Below are 20,266 nucleotides of genomic sequence, written 5' to 3' on the forward strand. Positions count from 1 at the left end.
ATTGTTTATTTCCTGCCACTATATATTCAGTGGCATGCATTTACAATGATATGGCCTCTATAACAGAGGATTCTTTATGTCCTGGTTATATTTTTTGAGCATTGCAGTGCATAATCTTTAAGAATAAGGTGATCTGTGCAACAAAGTGTTTTGAAGGTCCCGAGCACTCCGTGATAAAGCTGTTTGACTATGTATTATCTTACGAACAAGGTCAAGCCACAGTTTCTTCTCAACAGTAAACTACACCATTGCTCAGCCTGCAGTGGCCGGCACAGGCAGTTAGTTTAACCATACATGCTGCTGTCGATGCAGGTTGCGTGGTGTACCAATGGGAATGCAGTTCGCGCACCCTTCTGCACCGGCTGGATTGTTCCAAGCTTGCACCCTGCTCCGAGAGCCTGCTGTCCATGAGCATAGAGGAGCACCTTAGCCGTGGCCGTTGCCAGGTGACGGCCATGGCCTACGCCAGTGGTGCTCTGTACGTGGGCACTGCCTGGGGCTGCCTGGTGGTAGCCGAGGCAACTGCCCTGAGGCCCCTCACCGTCTTCCGGCCCTTCGAAGAGCCAGTCGACGCCGTGCTGTCGCTGGGCGAACGTGTAGCCGCCCTGGGGAGAGGCTATCGCAGCCTGCTGGCTCGCTTCCTGCCTAGCGCAACCACTGGAGAAGCCAGTCAGCTCTGCGCTCTCTTGTGGTGCACGGATGGATGGGTGCTTCCGTAGTGCCGCTTTCCGTCTCTTCCAGCTCCTCGCTAGATTCTCCGTATTTTCGATTTGCCTGCACTAGCTGAACTACTTAAAGGAAACTGCACCTTGCTTCTTGGTTTACTGTGATGGGATGACGGTGCTAGACACGTTGTATATGTGTGCAAGAGTCCGGCACAAAGTTACATTCGAATTTAGGTTGCGTGCCACTGGCTGAATGAACTACACCGCGACAACATGTTTTCTTGAAATACTGCGAGAATTTCGTGTTGGATCTGTGTGCAGAAGACTACAGTGCTGGATTTCCATTTCATGAACTACAATGTACTGGGAAGAACTCGCACGCATCTAATGTGAAAGCCCATCGTATGCTCCTGGGTTTCGGGAAAACACTTGACGTGCTCACCACCAGTGGCATTGCTGCAAGTCGTTGATGGCAGGAAGATTGTGGGGATATGCTGAACCCTACGAAGTGGATGTTCAGCTGTCTGTGGTAAAGAAGCTCAAGGAAAGCATTGTGCCGATTGGATGGGTACAAATGTGCATTCCATTAGTGGCACAACAGCGTCCAGCCCTATATTTTTACTGCTAACTACAGATGAAAAAAAAAGCATTGGATTTTGGAGCTCTGGCTACAAGATGACAGAGGCAGTTGTATCAACGCACGTTGGCAGTTTTCGCAGGCATCTTCTGCCACAAGATTCCTCGCCTCCCCGAGCAGCTGTTTAATTCGCATGACCACAGAGCGCGTGATACCGCTGTGTTGTGTTGTGCCTGCAGAGACTAGACTGTTATGGCGCAATAGCTTTGTGGAGTTTGCTCGCTTTAGAAACTATTTATTTTGCAGACATTTATCTGAAAGGGTGTTTTATTATTGGTTCTCTTTTGGCCACTAGGTCAACACGGGTCTTGTGACGACGTCAGTGATCAAGCCAAGCAAGTGCTGCCTGGTGCAACGTGTAGGTTAAATTGGTATTGCTGACCAAGCAAGTAAGAGCACTGTCGGGGACTGCAATCGGCACGGTGACAGCAGTCAAGATTATTCATTATTCACCCCTTGTTTTTTTTTCCTGGTAGGTTTGATTGTTTCTGAGGGCATAACAACACACACGAGAGACAAACGAGTAACCTCAATCTCAGTCTTGCTGGAAGTATTCTGCAAAAGTGCACTTACTTGGTTGGTCAGTGCCGTTGCAGATGATGCCATTTTATGCAGTAGACTCGCTTTAAGGCCAACCTGAAGTCATCATGGGAAATATTTCTATCTCATTGGCAGTTCACCTTGTAACAGGACTGTGCTGTGTTCATAAGCAACTCTACAAATGTTCTTGCACTGGTCGTGTCACTGGGAAATTACTTTCAACAAAGCTTGTCTTTATGAGAGAGTACTGCTGGGGTCTCAGCTTGCATCATGCACCAGGCTGCACACATTGTACAGACTTCCCCACAGGCTGTTGTGTGGCATGTCCAGTGGAGGGATGAGATAGTTATTGTAGATAGATAGATCTGTGGTTTACTGAAGTGAAGGGAGAAAGGTCGAACACATTGAGGGTGTGGGGTCTCGTGGGCCGCACACACACACATGCCACCTGCAAACCACATGCTTGAGACTTTGGCATGTGTGTTCGTACCATCCAAAAGCTGTGATCACTGCTGGTCGAAGGACTCCGAGACCCAAACGAGCTGACGGTGAATGTGAAACGTGTGGGTGGCACGTTGAGAAGTCGTTTTTTGAGTTGTTCGCTTTGTGCAGTTGACAATTTACACTGTTGCAAATGGACCATGGCAGCGGAGACCTGCCATTCCTGAGCAGGGTCATGAATGCTTTTTTTTAGTGTGCGTGTGATGGGCAGCCGACAAAGTCTCTAGACTAGTTGAACATCTGTAGAAGCTCACGTGCAGCTAGCCAGAAAGCAATCTTGCAACAAGACGTTGGAAACAGTGCTGCTCAAGCGTACTGATGTGCAAGTTATATATACCGTATTACTGCGCTGAAGTTTCTCACAGCAGAGTAAAAAAAGAAACAGTTGAACAGCAACGTGTTTCACTAGTCTAATCCATTTTTTTTGTGTATTGGTGCTAATGGTTATGCTAAGTATTTTGGCTGACTTGAATTTCACAAGTCCTGTAACACGCTGTCTAAAAATTCAACTAGAAAGCTTTTCAGTAATTATGGTCTGTACGCAGTTATCACACAAATTGTTTAATGTACCTCGGGTATTAATAGTTCACATTTGAGCAGGATAGTTCCCTCAACCTGGTTGCAATATCGCACTGCAAAAGCTGCGGAAACGGCTCTCGGCATGTTCAACGATCCAGAGCGTTTGTTTGGGCCGGCCCGTATATGCTGTGATCATGCCAGGAAGTGCTAGATCTTGGCCTAGAACAAATGAACCGTGCTCCATTTTGTTGTATATATATGACACTCTCTTTCTGTTTGTTTTCTCGTAAGGTGCAGCTCTTTTGCCTCAATCACATATTTTGCCCTGTGAGCAGAACAGAACAATCTTCATGCCTCAACAATTTATGTGACAAATTATTGGGCTGGGAGTGCGGCCTGGTAGTGTACACATTAAAGGGCCCTGAAACACTTCATTTTCCCAGCATTACGGCGCTGAATTGCACGAGATGTTGGAGTCCTAGATACGTATGTGGTCACATGTGTAGGCCAAGGAATGAACACCATTGTTATTGGATTGAACAGAACTAGTGCTAAAATAAAAAGAAAAATGCTACTCTTTATAATCACTCTATGCTATGAGAAGAAATTTATAGGTATAGCAGTGAACAACAAATGTGCAGCTGCGTGAATTAGTTATCAGGCATGTATAGATGTTTCCAGTAAAGATTCAACAGAAAGTAGAGTTGCACCGCCTACATAATGGGCAATGCAATAAAAATATCTTCTAGTTGAGGAACATAATAATAAAGTTATCGGAAGCAGTTAGATCAAGTATCATAACTTTGGAACCTGCCAGTGCAGGGCAGGCTTGCTAGACAACGATGGAACTGTCCCTCCACAGACTTAATTTAACTATGCCGATGTTGACATTGACTTCAGGGAAAAGTCGATCAAAGTGAAAAGAACATTAGAGAAGTAGCTTTGTCATGTATATCAGTAAGAAAATGCACAAGCAGTGACAAGAAATCTTTATGGATTGATTGCTAAGATTAGACTAAATTCTTGAATTCTTTGCATGCCGAACCATAATATGATTATGAGAAGCACCGTGGTGGAGAACTTTAGATTAATTTCGACCACCTGTCGTTATTTACCGTGCAGTTGATACACAAGGTATATTTTTGCTATTCACCCCATTGAAATGTGGCCACCACAGCCAAAAACCTGCTAAGCCACAGAGGAGGGTGTTGTGTTCATATTGCTAAGCAACGTGGGTTATGAGAGATGCAATGGTAGCAGGCACCAGGCTAATTTTTAGCATCCAATGTGAAGTAAAGTCTAAGCACATGAACATTCTTGCATCCTGCTGCCAATGGTGCGTCTAATCTCAGCGTATTATAATTGCAGAATTTCGCATAAATCATACTAGCATATAAATCATCGCATAAATAATTGGCGCAGGGAAAAGATGCCAAGCACTGTGGAAATGATGGAATGCAAATTGATCTTAACATGGTCCAAAGTATGCTCGCTACATTACGTATTACCAATTTAGGCGCTTCAACTCCAGGTTTACGTCGCAAAATTCCTTTACAGTGAGATAACGTTTGTTCTCGTGAAGTGGTTCTTAGAATTTTTTGGCATTGTAGCTCTTTGAATTGGGGTTCTTTGGCATACATGTACTTCAGAAACTATGTAGCACTCTAGCTGCAAAGCCCTAGTTGACTACTGCATGCTTGTCTAGTGCAAACTGCTTGATCCTTGAGAATTTCAATCCGCCTCTTTCATTTTCCTGTGCTGCCCTCTGCCGTTTTGGTACGGGTTTGGTAGGAGCCAGGACAACCAGTATTGCCGGAAGCAAAGCCTCCGAGATAATGAGACGTTTCAAGATTTTTCCACCAAGGGAGAGTGCATTTCGCCGGGGCGTCGTGAAAAAGGCGGATTGCAACCTACCAGCACTCAATCACAACGAGGACAAGAAGGAAGAACACACCGCAGCGCTGTTGTGTATTCTTCCTTCTTGTCCTCGTCGTGATTTCATGCTGGTCAATTGCAATTCTACACCAACAAGCTCAAGTTTTGAATATTTTGAACTCCTTGGGAAGATTCGAAAACAATTCAGCAGCTGCATTTCAGTGTTAAACTGATGTGTAATAAATTTGTGGTGACAGAATCGGTGACACGAAGTTGATGTTCTGTAATCTCAACTGTTGCTGTTACAGAACATGGATGAAGAGCAGTTTATGATTAGAGCTTGTAGTAGTTTCTTCCATGTTGGTACCTCATTTAGTGCATTAATGTTCCAAATTACGATAGAAGAGGTACGAAGCCTTCAAGCGATGAGAAATCATCAAACAAGGACTATTGTTGCAGCCGACACTTCAACAAGGAAAAGGCAGGTGCCTCTTGTCAAAATGTTGGCTCCAGCAAGTATCCTCGTTTGACAATTTCTCGTCACTTCAAGCTAACAAAGCCTTATCTATGGCTGACCACCTCCTGCCAAAAACACTGCTCACATGACAGCTGTCTACAAATTACTTTCTTCCTATTAAGGATCGTGTGCGTTCTGCCATTCCCACAGTGTATAAGATGATCATACTGACAGCTTTCACTGACAGTAGGAGCAGGTTTCCGCCTAATTTTTGCACGAAAACCTGTCTTTAAAGAGGGCCTTCTCAAAGGGCAACCTGTGTTAATGCATTTGTAAGCTTATGTAGAATGTGTTCAAGACAAGCAAAGAGAATCTCTGCTTGAAGCAAGATGTTAAGATGTTATTAGCTTAAAAACATTGTGTTGCCTAAACTTTGCCTGAAGATCTTACAAAATGTCTGAAGCATATGTATTATATTTCAGTTCCTTTGCGACTTGAAATCAATGTATACATATATGTATGCTGAACTTTGCCTCCACAAAATAAGAAAGAAAAGTATGTGTGCTGCTAAAAATTTCAACTTGGACACCAAGTTCAAGTCAAAAATTTTATTCTGTGCACAAAACAATGATGTGAATGCCATGAACAATTATTTTATGGCCGAAGCCATCTTTAAGTTCACATTCAAGTCCTCTTAATAAATATCACAACACTGTAAAATGATAATCTATTGTTGTATGTTCATAAAATAACAAATACAATTTCAACGGATGAGCAAAAAAGTGCAACTGTATAAAAACTCTACATGGTATCCCAGCAAGCATGCCTTGTTGAAAAAAATAAAATCTGATGCCCTCTATGTAGAGAAAATGTACTGGCAACTTATGTATCCATCGCTGCTAACAACAGATAGTTACATATATATAGATTAGAGTTCTTAATTACACCACAGGTTTGCTAGGAGACTCTGAAAACTAAACAAGCGGTTAGGAAAACGGCAACATAAACCATGCTTTTGTGCACTTGCAATGCCTCTATAACCACTAAAATCTATTCCTTAAACGAAACTTTCAAAAATACATATCTGAACAGGTCACAACCAAAAACTTAACAAACACAACAGCGAGAAGTTGCTTTAATAATATTTCGAGCATTTCTAAGTTTTGGGTATCGAGGTTCCTTATTGAAAGGGCCATGGCATAAAATAACGTATAGCACTGGAGCATACACTTCATAGACTATGTTTTGCAATGCCGTATTAAATGATCCAAAACAGAAGTATGCAGCAGTGCTGTTTTGGAGTACAGAGCACTCCGAATAGGGAGTATGCAACGATTCCAGACTTAAATTCAGAGCTCCAACATTTTTTTCTTCCATGCAGCTCATTGCTGCAGCTGAAACTGCTATACTGGCACTATCCCTGCCATTCTCTGCCGCAAGGAAGATTTTACACGCTGTGAACTGCCTTGTTTGTAAGAGTAAAAAGTGCTTACGTTAAAGCACGTAGATATGCGAATAAGCATACTGACAATAAAAAGAAGAAATTACTAGTACGGACATACCATTCGCAGTATGCATATGTGATGTAATGTCATAGTGCTGTTCACAAGCCCTCGCAAAGTTTTTCGCAGCGACAGTTTGTTAATAAAGAAACAAGATTCACTTGAAAGCTCACCGACGGCATGGCCCTTTCAAATCAGTGCTTCAGCACTCGATCAACTTGCATTCATGTGCACAATATTTGGGTGCATCAAACCAGTGCAACCATTGCTGTCTACCAAAAAGTGGTTAGAAAAAATGCTAAAATGAAGAGTCCTTCCTAAAAGTAAAGAACACAAAAGTGAAGTTTAAAAGTGCAATCTGTCCGTAATTGGGCAATAAGTTGCACTGAAACCCCTATACTCTGCAAATGTGCATCGCAAAAACAAAGTACAGGTTTAAGAGAGACATCATTTCAGGCAAGGCTAGCGATCACATGTGTGCACGTGTTCAAAAAAACAAGCCGTTTTCATACGACTGAAGGAGAAATACAGCATTGAAGATCGGTGGATCTGTTCGCTAGTTTCGTTGGTAACATCGATTTCGAGTATTGTCAGCTCGAATGAAGTGTGGCTGTGAGGACCAAGTTCAGTTCAATGTAATGAGATTATATACTTTGATTACAGTGAGTTTTATCGGCCACTTCTTTCGAAAAACTGGTTATTTAAAACAATTTTCACGCACACCAACACAGACCAACAGTGTTCAGTCATTTAACACACACCATGCAGTTAGTTGGGACAGCCCACCACATATTAAAAAACGGCAGGCGAGCCCAGTTAAAGCTGTTTCATCCTCACATCCCGCATCTTATAATGCCTCTTGGATCTACGCATCTTGAACAGCCTCTTAGTCTCACATCACTGCCATCACTCATGCCTTAACTTTATCACAACCCCTCCTTCTTCTTTTTTTTTTTTTCAAGAAGCCATCACAATGCCAGGGGTGACGATGGCAAGCTTGAGCAGCTTTACAATCACTCGTCTCGTGTGCAACACTGCTGTTCTGAAAAAAGAGGCACAACACACCGAAAGACAGGCATGAGCCTGAGATCTCTTTTAGTAGTAAGACCCGTGACTCCCGTTAATTAGGAAAGCTGTGAGCAATGCACGACATCAGAGATTTCGTTCAAAAAGTAAACGAACAAAGGTTGAGCAAACTTAAGAACGTATAATCAGGTAGCTTACTGCAAGATAGCAAGCAGTAAGCTGTCAAGTTGAAAGGAAATCTGTGTAAGTCAACAGCTAGACACCGAGCGAAGAGCTGCGGTATACGAAAAAGTGCGCTGGAGTGTACAGAGAAACATATTGAACTGTACCATTCAGTAAAATGAACACAGATAATGCTGTAGTGCTGGGACAGATATGTAAGCAGGTCTCTACGACGTGCGCTACACTAGAGCTGCCTGTCGCCGACGCTCGTGCTGTATCCGAGGCCAGCACATGCAGTGTAATCCACTGTAATGGAAACACTGCACTATTATTCCAACAGCAGTAGCAGCTAAACATGACGTCGAAGCGAGCAGAGAAGTGCTCCACAGACAGATGAGAGCCTAACACACTGTACCAGCCACATTCTTCAGTTGAAGAGCCCCTCACAAGGTGTAATATGCTGTATGGGTTGTGTTTTACCGAAAAGACTCTTTCGAACCGGTTCATTATTGAACAAGTTGGAAGAAATTGAACTGTCCGGTTACTGTACTTCCAGGACATGAACTTCACTTCCAAAGCAGACGCTCTCCTTTTGCCGCTACTAGTGACTGCATGTTCACATGATGTGCCTCGCCTGATTCTTTTTCCTTGTCTTTCTATTTTGCTCGGCGTACGCTTAGCATTGCATGCGCAAGATTGGATGAAAAACCGAAGTCGCGTGCTATGGTCAGTGGCGTTTCAAGGAGCTCCACGAAGAACATGACTGCTATCACCCCATATAGGTGATTCATACTTTGCAGACACAATTGCCACTGAATGTTATACACACCATGCCTCTCTTGTTTTAAATGCCTAAACCAGGTGAGGGGCTCTTTAACTTGAATATTCAACAAGACATTTACCTTCACAGTGAACATCATACACATAAACACACACCGTGCTCCATAAAATCAGTCTGTCCTCTTAGACATGTAAGGCTTTCTCAATCAGCCTGTGCTGGCTAAGTTAGCTCAGTAGTCCAACACTCAATCAATCTCTTTATCAGGTAAGACAACTCTTCCCTTTACCAATGCCCTTCTTTTCTCTCTCTCCTTTCCGATTCTACCCTCAGCTAAAGTTGCGAGGAATTAGTGCCATAATAGACAGGAACATTCGTTGTAGTGACAGCACAAAGGCAACTCAAGTAATCAAACCACTCCTGCGAGAAATAATGTAGTGGATGCAAGCCATACAAAGAGGAGGGACGTGGCAATAAAAATTGCTGGCTTTGCTCATTCCGCCCTTGCCAGCTTATTTAAATAAATAATTTATGCAATCGGGTAACCGGCCACAGTCAACTTCGATTCTTTGTACATGTCGTATAAATGTCGGTATTTATGCTTATATGATCATCTTGGACATTGAACAGCTAACAGAAGAGAGGATCACGCGTGCTACGCCATTCAATGTTCGAAATGTTCATAACTCGAGCGAACCTGGTAACTCCAACAGCGTGCAAGAGCATCCTCAAGGAGACCTATCAGAGTTCTAACGCTGCCGTAACAAATCGCGTCGAATTTCACCGGATTTCACAGGTGATCGAACATTGTTTTAAGTGCCACGCCCCGCCTTGTAAGAGACTACGCTGGCAACAACGAATTGTTGCCGGACTAGACATGCGCCGGGGCTGGGTAGCCTCAGGCGGAAAGCAGCAGCAAGGGCTCCTCGTCTTCTTGGCTGGAATTGCTGTGTGGCTGGCCACAAACCACCAGCGCCACTAGACCCACAGTCGTACACAGGAACACGCTGGCAGCTGTGTAAAGGAGTGAGAAGAAAAAAGGGCAGGGACGAAAAGAAACTTGCATGATTTCTGCATAAGTTCATGCTATACATTTAAGTTTTTTTTTTTTTTCCACTGCTTCCGATTCTAGGGTGCAATCTTGTAGAATGCGGTTGCAGTAACAGTGAGACAGTCAGGATTGGCGCATTGTACGCAACTCGCTCAGGAGGGGAAGAAAACGGATGTCCATGCATTCAGTTGAATCAACCCAATATGAAGTGTTTTAGGTGAATGTAAATATCACCGATTCACTCAGGTTCCGCCACATTCCGAAAACCATTGGAATTTGAATCGGTTTTCCCACACCCTCTTTCAACACAGCTGACTGAATCGTTTTATCCCGTCCTGCGATATGAGTTAGCTTTTTATTGATACTACGTATTCATACCAAGTTGAAACAACTCGGCAACGGCTCACTTCAACTTAGTACGAATAGTACTGGTTTGCCAGTTGCAGGACTTTGCATTCTACGTCTACACAAGCTTGTGATGACAGCTCATACAAGCGCCACTCAGAAGCTTGATAACATTGACATTCACACTTCTTTAATTATGCTTTAAGTCAAGCTCTACCTTACAATTTCAAGCAATCATAAGTGACAGGAGTTCTTTGTATTTTACGCATTTCATTACACGCTCGTTGTGTATTCTTGCCAGAGCAAAAGCATGAAGAAAAAGTGTAAACATCTCTGAAACAAGTGTGCCTCACCTAGAACGTATGTATCAGTCCTGACATTTGCAGCCTGGTGCCCACGTTTATGTGAGGCAATGTATTGCTTACACTGTACAGTAGCCTCTCAGTAAATGGAAATCTCTGAAACGGAATTTCTGTCTAAATGGAATAGCTGCCTCATATTTGATTGGCTTCATACTTGAATTCCACACTCCTGTTCCTATTTCAGCAAACGGAACTTCTGTTAAAAAGAACATAATTTCCTGGTCCCTTCAGGTTCCATTTAACAAGGGTCTACTGTACAAATATGGGCAAACATATGTGGCAAACAGAGTTCAACAAATCCTTATAAAGGCATAAGTTATTGTGGGTGACGCACATGGACACTGTCAACCTATTCTTGAGCACTGAGAATGAAGTACGCACCAGCCAGCAGTAAGGGTAGGTTGCTAGGTGCCGGCTGGAACAAGTGTCGCACAGCGTGCAAGGACCCATTGGACGGCCATGACGGCAAGCCTAGCAGGTGACCCATGAGCGGATAGAGGTGCACACTTGCCAGTGGACCTACGTGCTGGCCTTTTCTCAGTGCTGGGCCCCGAGCCACAAACAGTGGGTGCATCCAGTCTAGGCTGGGACGATAGCCGTGGTTTCCATCTGGAAGCAATTTTGGGCAGGTACGTTAACACACGGTCCTCAAATGCAGCAGTCTTACTAATGACACCATGACCAGCACACAAAGAAACCTTCGAGAACCCAAACGACAGCACCCTTAAAGGAATGCGAATATTTGCAAATTTCGAATATCAGATCACGTGTTGCATTTGATTCTTCGAATTCAACAGACACTTTTCGTGAATACGAATGTTTTTTGAATAGTTTATGATTACTTCAATACGTCAACTGTGCCTGATAAACACAAAGCTGGTGCACAAGTACGATAGATTTTGTTTCTGTGGGCACAGTGCAGGCGTAAAACGTGAGTGCTTGCATATTGCAGAGGGGTACATCACTTGAGAAGCCAGACTTTGCCAGCTAGACAACAATTGTCTGTACTCTCTCAAGAGTTCTGTGAATGTAAGGAATATGCTTATCTGTTTCAGACGCTCCATTTGTGACAGTAATTCTGAAATTAAAAATGTTAGAAGGTGACTATTGTTTTGTATTAACTGTGAAAATGGCTGTTCAGTATTCGAAAACTATTCTAAAAGTATGATATTCAATTTTATCTCATTCGATTCATATTCAGCTCTGTCTCAAAAATCACTATTTGTGCACCCCTACTAAGGACCTATTTAAGAGGACACCCAGCTACTAACTTAGTAGACAGGGTGTCCTTTTGGTTTCCTTTTCAGCAAGCTACTCTGAACTGAGTGGCACCCACATGAACTGCCTCTGTGGTGTTTTTGTCACAGTGCTAACACATTCATCTTAAAGTGCACAATAACCTCACTGTAATCCTGGTTGAAATCTCAAGTGAAAAGCCTGTCATACCAGCGTATCGAACCTATACTGAACCGAAAGAAACAGTGATTTTTTATGAACCGCAGTAGAACACAACACTAACCCTTTGCGGTCTATTGTCGGGCCCCTCCCAACAACGCAACTGTCGGGCCCCTCCCAACAACGCAACACAGCCGCAGCAGTTCATTGTCAGGCACTGCTGAACAAGCTCTTTCGTCGCTGATTCACATGCGTGTTTTCTCACTGCACTATGCCCAACTTCTTTTACTTGAGCTTTGCTTTGTTTAGTTTCGGACTGGAACGAACAGAAGGTGGGTAAAAGTTACGGACCGCAAAGGGTCAACATTTTTTGTTGCTATATCAAAAAAAAGCTGTTTTTGATTTAACTTTGCTGATCTCTGAAACTTTTCATCTATGTATTGCCTGAAGTTGTACTTTACAACTGCACATATGCTCACCGTCATTCTAGAAGTGGTCGCACAGCTAATGCAGTCCTAAATAAGCCACATTAGGAGGCAGGTATAGTAGTACAATATACTAGTAAGCATTTGAAATTTGTAACCATCAAATAGTTATCAGATGGTGGAAGACCTATACGGTACAACTGCTGAAACTGCGAAAGTTACATTTCATTGCAGTGGCATGCAAAGAGAGTCGCTGTTCATGGGTGCCATGAACACCCATGAACGCCCATGAGTGGGTGCAGTGGAAAGGTACTTATGACATAATGTTTCTGATGTTTGCTTCCACAGTATATATGTATTTTTGCAAATAGTTGTGTACCATTATCTTTTTTTTTCAAATGTTTTAATGCAGCTCAAACAGTGCTATTGAGGTATCATAAAAACATGACTTTCCCAAAATTCTTTGTTATGCAAACGAATATAGACTGGTTCAAAACTAAGCTAATATATTGCCTTGTTGAACTGCAATAAAAGAATGTTTGATTCAGCAATCTGCACAGAGACATTACAGCTGTGTTCCCACAATGGTTACTGCAAATAACTTCGCTGCCGTTGTGCAAGAGGATGTTGAAAACATGCAAAGTATATTCTACACTGTTGCTGCTCTACGTTAAAGGGGCCCTGCAACACTTTTCGAAGTAATCGTCCAATGGCTTCATCAAAAGAGCTTATTGCCTCATGAATTGACTGCCGGAAAATTTTTAGAATCCGTCAAGTACGAGCTGAGTTACAGGGGTTTGCCGCACACTTTAAGTGCTTTCTCTCTCCTTTTGCACCAGCGAGCGCGCTGAAAGATACACAGAAAGAGGGATGACAAGAGGCAAGATGCGTCCCTTCATCAGCACACGTCATGACCTTCAGCACTTTTCGTTTTTTCTTCGAATGCGTGGCTCACTTTCAGTGTGATTGCGAGCGTGCGCGCAGGCATGTGGCGGCATCCTGCAGCGGCCACAGTAACTACCCTGTGAACCAGGAACGTCTCTTCGTCCATAAATGATCCGAACGTCAATGTCGTGCGGTAACGTGCATTAACGTCGCAGGTACGTTTTATACATATATATATATATATATATCTTGGACTTGCACGTATCTTGTATGTTTCTTGTGATTCAGGTGAATTGAAACGTACTTCTTGTTCGTCCACATGACGACACAATAATTAATTCAAGATAATTTAACTACTGATATATGAAATTTAATAATAATACATAATAAGGATGATGGTAGTAATAATTACATGTGCGGTTTTACGTTCCAAAACCACGATATGATTATGAGGTATATGCAGCTCACGATGCTCAAATCAGCCAACGGCCACGGACTTTGATTATAAATGGCGCAGCAATTTGGGTATATGGCATCATTTGAAGAGAGAAGAGGGAGCGATTTCTAGCTGACTTTGAAAATTCATTGCAAATTTCATGCGACGTGCTGCGCTTATAATGTTTGGCTCGCGTGTTCTCAGGAGCCTCGACTACCGATTGGCAACGTTTTCTGACCATGCTGAAAAAGTGTTGCAGTGCCCCTTTAAGGATTCTTTGTCCCAGTAAGTAATTTTCAACAGCCATGCAGGAAGACGCAAAAAAGCACCAGAAGAGAGCTGCAAAAAACAAGCAAAATGACAGCCAACTAGCTAAACTTTCTATTGGAAATATTTTCCACTTAACACTATGGTCGCATACATGGCTGTCAGTCTCCTTAATGTAATTGGAAAGCGAGCTGAACATTGAGATCACATTTGAGAATGGAACATAAAACAATGCTGTCATTTCTGTGCTGCATTCTTCATAGCCTCATGCTACGCTACAAGAATCTACTGCAGTTTTTGTTGTTGCTGCTAGCATGTTCCATCAAATGCGATCTTCAGGCAACGCACATCCTTTGTGGACACATTCATGTCGGAATTTTGTGTTGATGTAACTTTAGCTACAATGTGAGACATCCTAACATATAAAATATGAAATACTGGGCAGGTGTTCACGATTGGTAGTGCAAAAGGACTCAACACAGAAGACAGGAGATGACAGCACAGAATAGCCTTACATTATCACTGCGACCTTGCACTTCTGTCGTTTCCCTCCTCGTGTCTGCAAGTGTGTTAACATTGAAATGTGTACAGCACACCGCACAAGCTTGAGATGGCCCTTTGCTAAATACAATGATGAATCTATTTCATAAGCCTTAGGGTTCAGACAGTGCTTACAGGTGCGATTCTCTCTCTCCGACTTCTTGGAGATTACCAAGTCCCATCCTGGTTCGGCTTCCGCCAGGATGGGGAGGATGCGTACGTTGTTTCGGTAGTGGTACTCGGGCGGAATCTCGTTGGACCTGTACACTCGTATGTGGAGTCGCGCGGCCGCCTCTTGCAGCTTCGTGTACACTTCGTGCTCGCGGCCCTGCGCCGGAAGTATGTTCCACACGGGACTGGTGCCGTACGCACGGAAGGAGTCCGGCGGCAGCACTTCGTCCAACGCGGATACCCTCGTCACGGGCGCCATACCGTGATCGCTCACCACGATCAGGTGCATGCGTTCCCACAGTTTGGCTCGCTTCAGCGCCGCCACAAGTTCTCCCACCAGGGCGTCGACTTGTTCTACGCGAGCACCGGTGACGGGAGACATTGGGCCGTGTTCGTGGCCCGTCGCGTCCGGCTCTTCGTAGTAGAAAAAGACGCAGTTTGCCGGTTCCTTCGGATGCAGGAACCAACTGACGACGCGGTCCACGCGCTCGCTGAAGTTCAACGACGGGTCGTAGCTCTGCGCGTAGTGCGCGGAGACGCCGTGAATCGCCACGTCGCCACCGGGCCACATCATACTGCCGCTACGGCCGCCGTGCAGTTGATTCGCCGCCCAGATGGGCAGGGAGTGACCGTTGTCCCACCACCTGGGATCGCGGCTCGACTCGTCGAAGGTGTCGTTGAGCACTGGATCGAACATAGCGTTACCGACGATACCGTGACTCTCTTCGTAAAGGCCAGTAGCGATGGTAAAGTGGTTGGGAAGCGTCTTGGTCACGTACGCGTTGCGCAGGTACTCGGCCTGCACGCCTTCTGTGGCCAACCGGTCGATGTGCGGCGTTTTGTAGAGAGAGCGGTACTTGTACCAAAACCCGTCGAGAGACAGAACCAGCAGCAGCGGTGGGGAGCTGCTGTGGGCGCACACCCAGAGCGCGCAGCACGTCAACAACACGGAGAGCATTTCGATGGCAGCTTCCGATGTCACCTGTCGCCGAACGGATGTGATATTCCGTAGTTGAGAATGCTACAACTGTGTCGGCTCTCATATTTGACGTTGCATTCCTCTCGGCTCCCTGGTCACGGTGAACGCGCCTTCAGATGCGGCAGCTGCGTCCCTGACACAGTCTGTTGCCCGCGAAAATACGCTCATTTTTTCCGTACTTGCCTAGGCATGCGCAACTGCACGGACGGCCGAGGTTTTTCCAGAGCGTAGCAGCTACTTTCGTTGTTGTTGGTTCCTACCGCAAGCGGCATGCTTTTTTGTTTTTGTTGTGCTTTTTCCGCGCCAACCAGCGTTACCAGATAATGCGCGGAATGGTCCAGGCAGCGATGTTTTATCGACGGATTCTCGCGGCATGACCTCTCAAAACAATAATAGCCGAAAACACAATCAAAATTATGTGTTTTTGGTTCTTTAACCTTATTTTTGTCAAAGTCTTAAGGCTTTAACCACAGTGACTCGTAGTACAGGGCTTTGCCAGCTCACTTCATCGACGATTGAAGTTTGCGCAAGTAAAACGCTAACTGCAGTTCAACTTGCTTATTTATGTAGAAATTTGCTGTCTTTTATATCAAATGACTCTTATTTAGCATACGAAGTATCGCCACATGATAGTATTGACAATGCCTCCTCTAGAAAGATGCCTGCGACGTGAGCCGAAGAGCTGGTTCCCGGCCCTCTCCTGTTCTCTCCTCCTCCGCTCCCCCAAACAGTGTCGGCTGCGAGCGCTCGCTGCGGCGGTCGCTTTAAACCTTGCAGCCTCTGAGATTAAAGCACTGCCTACGGCCATCCCGGAGGCAATGCTTGCCAAAGCGGCCAAGCGGTCGTGCCGCCGGCTGCGATGGCGTCACTTCCGAATCCAGCGGAAGTAGTAGTGTCAGCTGCGAGCGCTTCTTGCGGAAAAAGCACTGAACTACGAGGAACCTCCCGTCCCCATGGGAAACCGTGCGACGTCGCAGGCATCTTTCTAGAGGAGGCGCTGGTATTGAAGACGCTAAAGTTTCACTAAGCGCCGTTGTGGCGCGCCGGACGATAACACTCCTCTAACACCGCAATTCCACAATTTTGTCTCTCTCTCGCTACTGGCAGTCCAATTCGCCACTATTGTTTGTTGCTGTGACACGCATGAACGCATGGCCGAAGGCACCGAAGGTTTCTCACAGGCGCTCAAGCAACGTGAACCTGACAAACGCACTCGTACCGCGGCATTTAGTGCTAGCGGAAAGGCAATTTAAATGTTAACCCATCTCTCGTGTGGATGTGGTTGTACGCCGTAAAACCAGTGTAAAGCAGCGAAGTTAGCGTACAACGCCGGTGAAGATGCCTCAAATCAGTGTCACTCCTCTGGGTGCTGGACAGGACGTGGGACGCAGTTGTATTCTACTCAGCATCGGCGGCAAAAATGTGATGCTGGACTGCGGCATGCACATGGGCTTCAATGACGAGCGACGGTTTCCAGACTTCAGCTACATCACGCAAGAGGGTCCGCTCAACGAGCACCTAGACTGTGTCATCATCAGTCACTTCCACTTGGACCATTGCGGTGCCCTGCCTTACATGACGGAAATGGTGGGGTATTCGGGTCCCGTTTACATGACGCACCCGACTAAGGCGATCTGTCCCATCTTGCTCGAAGACTTCCGTAAGATCACTGTGGACCGCAAGGGCGAGACGAACTTCTTCACATCTGCCATGATCCGCGACTGCATGCGCAAGGTGGTAGCTGTGAACCTGCATCAGGCTGTTCAAGTGGACGATGAGCTGGAGATAAAAGCGTACTACGCCGGACACGTATTGGGAGCAGCAATGTTCCGCATTCGAGTGGGCTCCCAATCGGTGGTCTACACCGGCGATTACAACATGACCCCCGACCGGCATCCTTGGTGCAGCGTGGTTGGACAAGTGCCGGCCAGACCTGCTCATCACCGAATCGACGTACGCCACCACTATCCGCGACTCGAAGCGTTGCCGTGAGCGCGACTTTTTGACCAAAGTACACGACTGCATTGATAAAGGCGGTAAGGTGCTCATACCTGTGTTTGCTCTGGGTCGGGCCCAGGAACTTTGCATCCTGCTTGAAACGTACTGGGACCGCATGAACCTTCGGGTTCCAATCTACTTCGCCGTTGGCCTCACCGAAAAGGCTACCAACTACTACAAGATGTTCATCACGTGGACAAACCAGAAAATCCGCAAGACCTTCGTGCAGCGAAACATGTTTGACTTCAAGCACATTAAGCCCTTCGATCGAGCCTTCATCGACAACCCAGGGCCCATGGTAGTGTTTGCCACGCCTGGGATGTTGCATGCTGGGCTCTCGCTACAAATATTCAAGAAATGGGCTCCCTTTCGAAGCAAATATGGTCATCATGCCAGGATATTGTGTAGCTGGCACCGTGGGCCACAAGATTCTCAGTGGCGCGCGCAAAGTAGAGCTGGATAATCGACAGGTTGTCGAGGTGAAGATGTCTGTGCAGTACATGTCCTTCAGTGCACATGCCGACGCTAAGGGCATTATGCAACTCATCCAGCAGTGCGAGCCCGCCAACGTGCTTCTCGTCCATGGCGAAGCAGGAAAGATGGATTTCTTGCGCAAAAAGATCCGGCAAGAGTTTGCCATCGACTGCTCTATGCCGGCTAACGGCGAGACTGTGGTCATCGAGACGCCTGACACGGTGCCCATTGATGTAGCGGTGCCATTGCTCAAGCATGCGCTTGGCTCGGACAGCAAGCGGCCCAAGCTTATCCATGGAGCTCTTGTGATGCACGATCGCGGAGTGCGGCTACTGGACTCTAGACAGGCCATGCAGGAACTTGGTTTGACGAGCCACCAGATACGATTTACCACTACTGTGGCCTCTCCAAGAGCTGCAGTGGCTGATGCACTGTATACCCGACTGAGGGATCGGCTGCCAGGTGTGCAACTGCTGCCCGATGGCTCTATTGCTGTTGCCTCGGCATTGGTCAAAGTTGGTGGACAAGAAGATGATGCGGCGAGCAGAGCAATATGTGTGTCGTGGACTCTGCAAGATGAAGACCTGGGAAGCCACCTCCTCAGTCTGGTTCAGGAGATGGCTGCAGTGTGAGGTTTCAGATGAACAGAAACTGGCTGCATGTGAATCTGGTTATCGCTGCGTGGAAGAGACCCGATTTGATTGTCAGATTGTGTATATTTGTTGACTTTTACTTACGTATTTATTCTACCAGTGATCATGCGACTGAGTTATTCTTGTTCCCCTTTCTTTTTATTTCCAATGATATAATTTTCATTGATACGTGAGTTTGTGCAAAATACATGAATTTGTCGTTTCTTTTTAGTGTTGATGACTGCAGCGACAAGTCAGCCCGCAGACTATCTTTTGCAAAGTACTTGAAGCATGTCACTTTTTACCGGCTGAGCACTACCGACATTTGCGTTTAGTTTTTTTAGCAAATCCATCTCTCTTTGTATTCTAATGCTCTTTACTTGGTGATGGATGTGCATTGGTACGAATGTTGACACCACAAGCCCTGACCACTGTACCGGACTTACTGTTAACATCTATGTCTGTCTATGTCAATTTCTGTCTAAGCACTATTTTTAGACTGCAGAGCGGGTTGACCAAATTTCATTTTTTAGTTGTAATAGCCAGAGGCCACCAAACACAGGTGCATTAAAATTTTTCTTGAGCCGTAAATTATTGAAAACTAGTAACACAGATCTGAAGTGGCCATCTGCAGCATATATATGTATATAAATGGCAAGACAAGCACAGCACAATTAGTAGAAAGATGCACATGGCATTGACCTTCAAATAGTGTTGGTGTAATGAAGAAAAATGTGATAACTTCGTAAATTGTGTGGTCGTGAAAAACTTAACGATCACATTCTAAGCTAACACTTAACACATTTATGGCTATACATTGCTACATGGCATGTGTTATTTAAATGCGTTCAGGGCTTCCTATTGAGAAAGGGCATAAGTGGCCAATGAAACTTTTCCAAAAGTAATAGTAGTTCATGTTTTGGTGAATGGTCTGTATGTTGTAGCACCTCTTAGCACCTCCTCTTGTGTGGCCTTTGTAGTTGGACACAATCACAGTAGATGGTGAGCATTTGCTGCAGACAGTGACTTTAGATGGGGTCTGCCAAATTACACAACCCAGCCTAAGTCACGGGAGAGCAAAACTTTCTCAATCTGTACGAGATTACAAAGAGAGTACACTTTAGTGAAAGGATTAGACTTCGCAGTACAATTCTGTGTACAAAGAAGTGAAATAGGGCAACAGGGACGACGTTGTTCCTGCTGTCTGTACTTTGCACTATGCACCTCTTTACCATAAGGAATATGCCAAACAACCCTATCTCCCACCCTTCTAAGTTTGTGCGTCTCGGAGATCTTCATGATTATGAAATGACACAACGAAAGGAGACTCAATACTGACTATGAAGAAGCATTCGTGCATGTCCTTTCGTTGCGTCGTTTCATAATCATGAACCCTTACCAACTCGCCCAACTATCAGCGCTACTGATCGGATATCTTCAGTCTAAAACAATGAAGGGAATACTATGAGCTAAACTATCAGCTATAGATTTCACAAAAGAGGCGAGTAGCGGTTTCACTTCTCAACAAGTGTACTAGAACAAGGCGCAACAGGAGCGTGACTCTATCGAATGTTTTTTAATACAGGTCTTTTATTTTCCAAACTAATCACCATAGAACCATACGAAAGCCTGCTATGATATCAG

At 45.1% G+C, this 20,266-nt stretch overlaps 3 protein-coding genes across 3 annotated transcripts in view; 2 read left to right on the top strand and 1 right to left on the bottom strand.

Annotated features, from left to right (window-relative positions):
* Positions 1-6,053, top strand: part of LOC119397092 (leucine-rich repeat serine/threonine-protein kinase 1) — a 140,557-nt gene extending 134,504 nt beyond the window's left edge. The window contains exon 24 of the mRNA XM_037664533.2: positions 313-6,053. Within this exon, the coding sequence (XP_037520461.2) occupies positions 313-719 (407 nt within the window). The 3' untranslated portion in view covers positions 720-6,053. The remainder of the gene's footprint in view (positions 1-312) is intronic.
* LOC119397096 (ectonucleotide pyrophosphatase/phosphodiesterase family member 5) lies at positions 5,792-15,827 on the bottom strand. Its single transcript, XM_037664537.2, has 3 exons — positions 14,504-15,827; positions 10,802-11,029; positions 5,792-9,676 (listed from the first exon to the last, which is right to left on the bottom strand). Exons 1-3 carry the CDS (start codon positions 15,495-15,497, stop codon positions 9,561-9,563), a joined length of 1,338 nt encoding a protein of 445 aa, XP_037520465.1. The 5' UTR covers positions 15,498-15,827; the 3' UTR covers positions 5,792-9,560.
* Positions 15,828-16,673: 846 nt separating this feature from the next.
* LOC119397097 (integrator complex subunit 11-like) lies at positions 16,674-18,827 on the top strand. Its single transcript, XM_037664538.2, is given in 3 exon segments — positions 16,674-17,414; positions 17,416-17,880; positions 17,882-18,827. Coding segments are annotated over 3 exon segments (1,764 nt in total). The 5' UTR covers positions 16,674-16,856; the 3' UTR covers positions 18,623-18,827.
* The last annotated feature ends 1,439 nt before the right edge of the window (positions 18,828-20,266 follow it).

The sequence above is a fragment of the Rhipicephalus sanguineus genome, chromosome 6, assembly GCF_013339695.2.
Source record: "Rhipicephalus sanguineus isolate Rsan-2018 chromosome 6, BIME_Rsan_1.4, whole genome shotgun sequence".
NCBI classification, from domain to species: domain Eukaryota; kingdom Metazoa; phylum Arthropoda; class Arachnida; order Ixodida; family Ixodidae; genus Rhipicephalus; species Rhipicephalus sanguineus.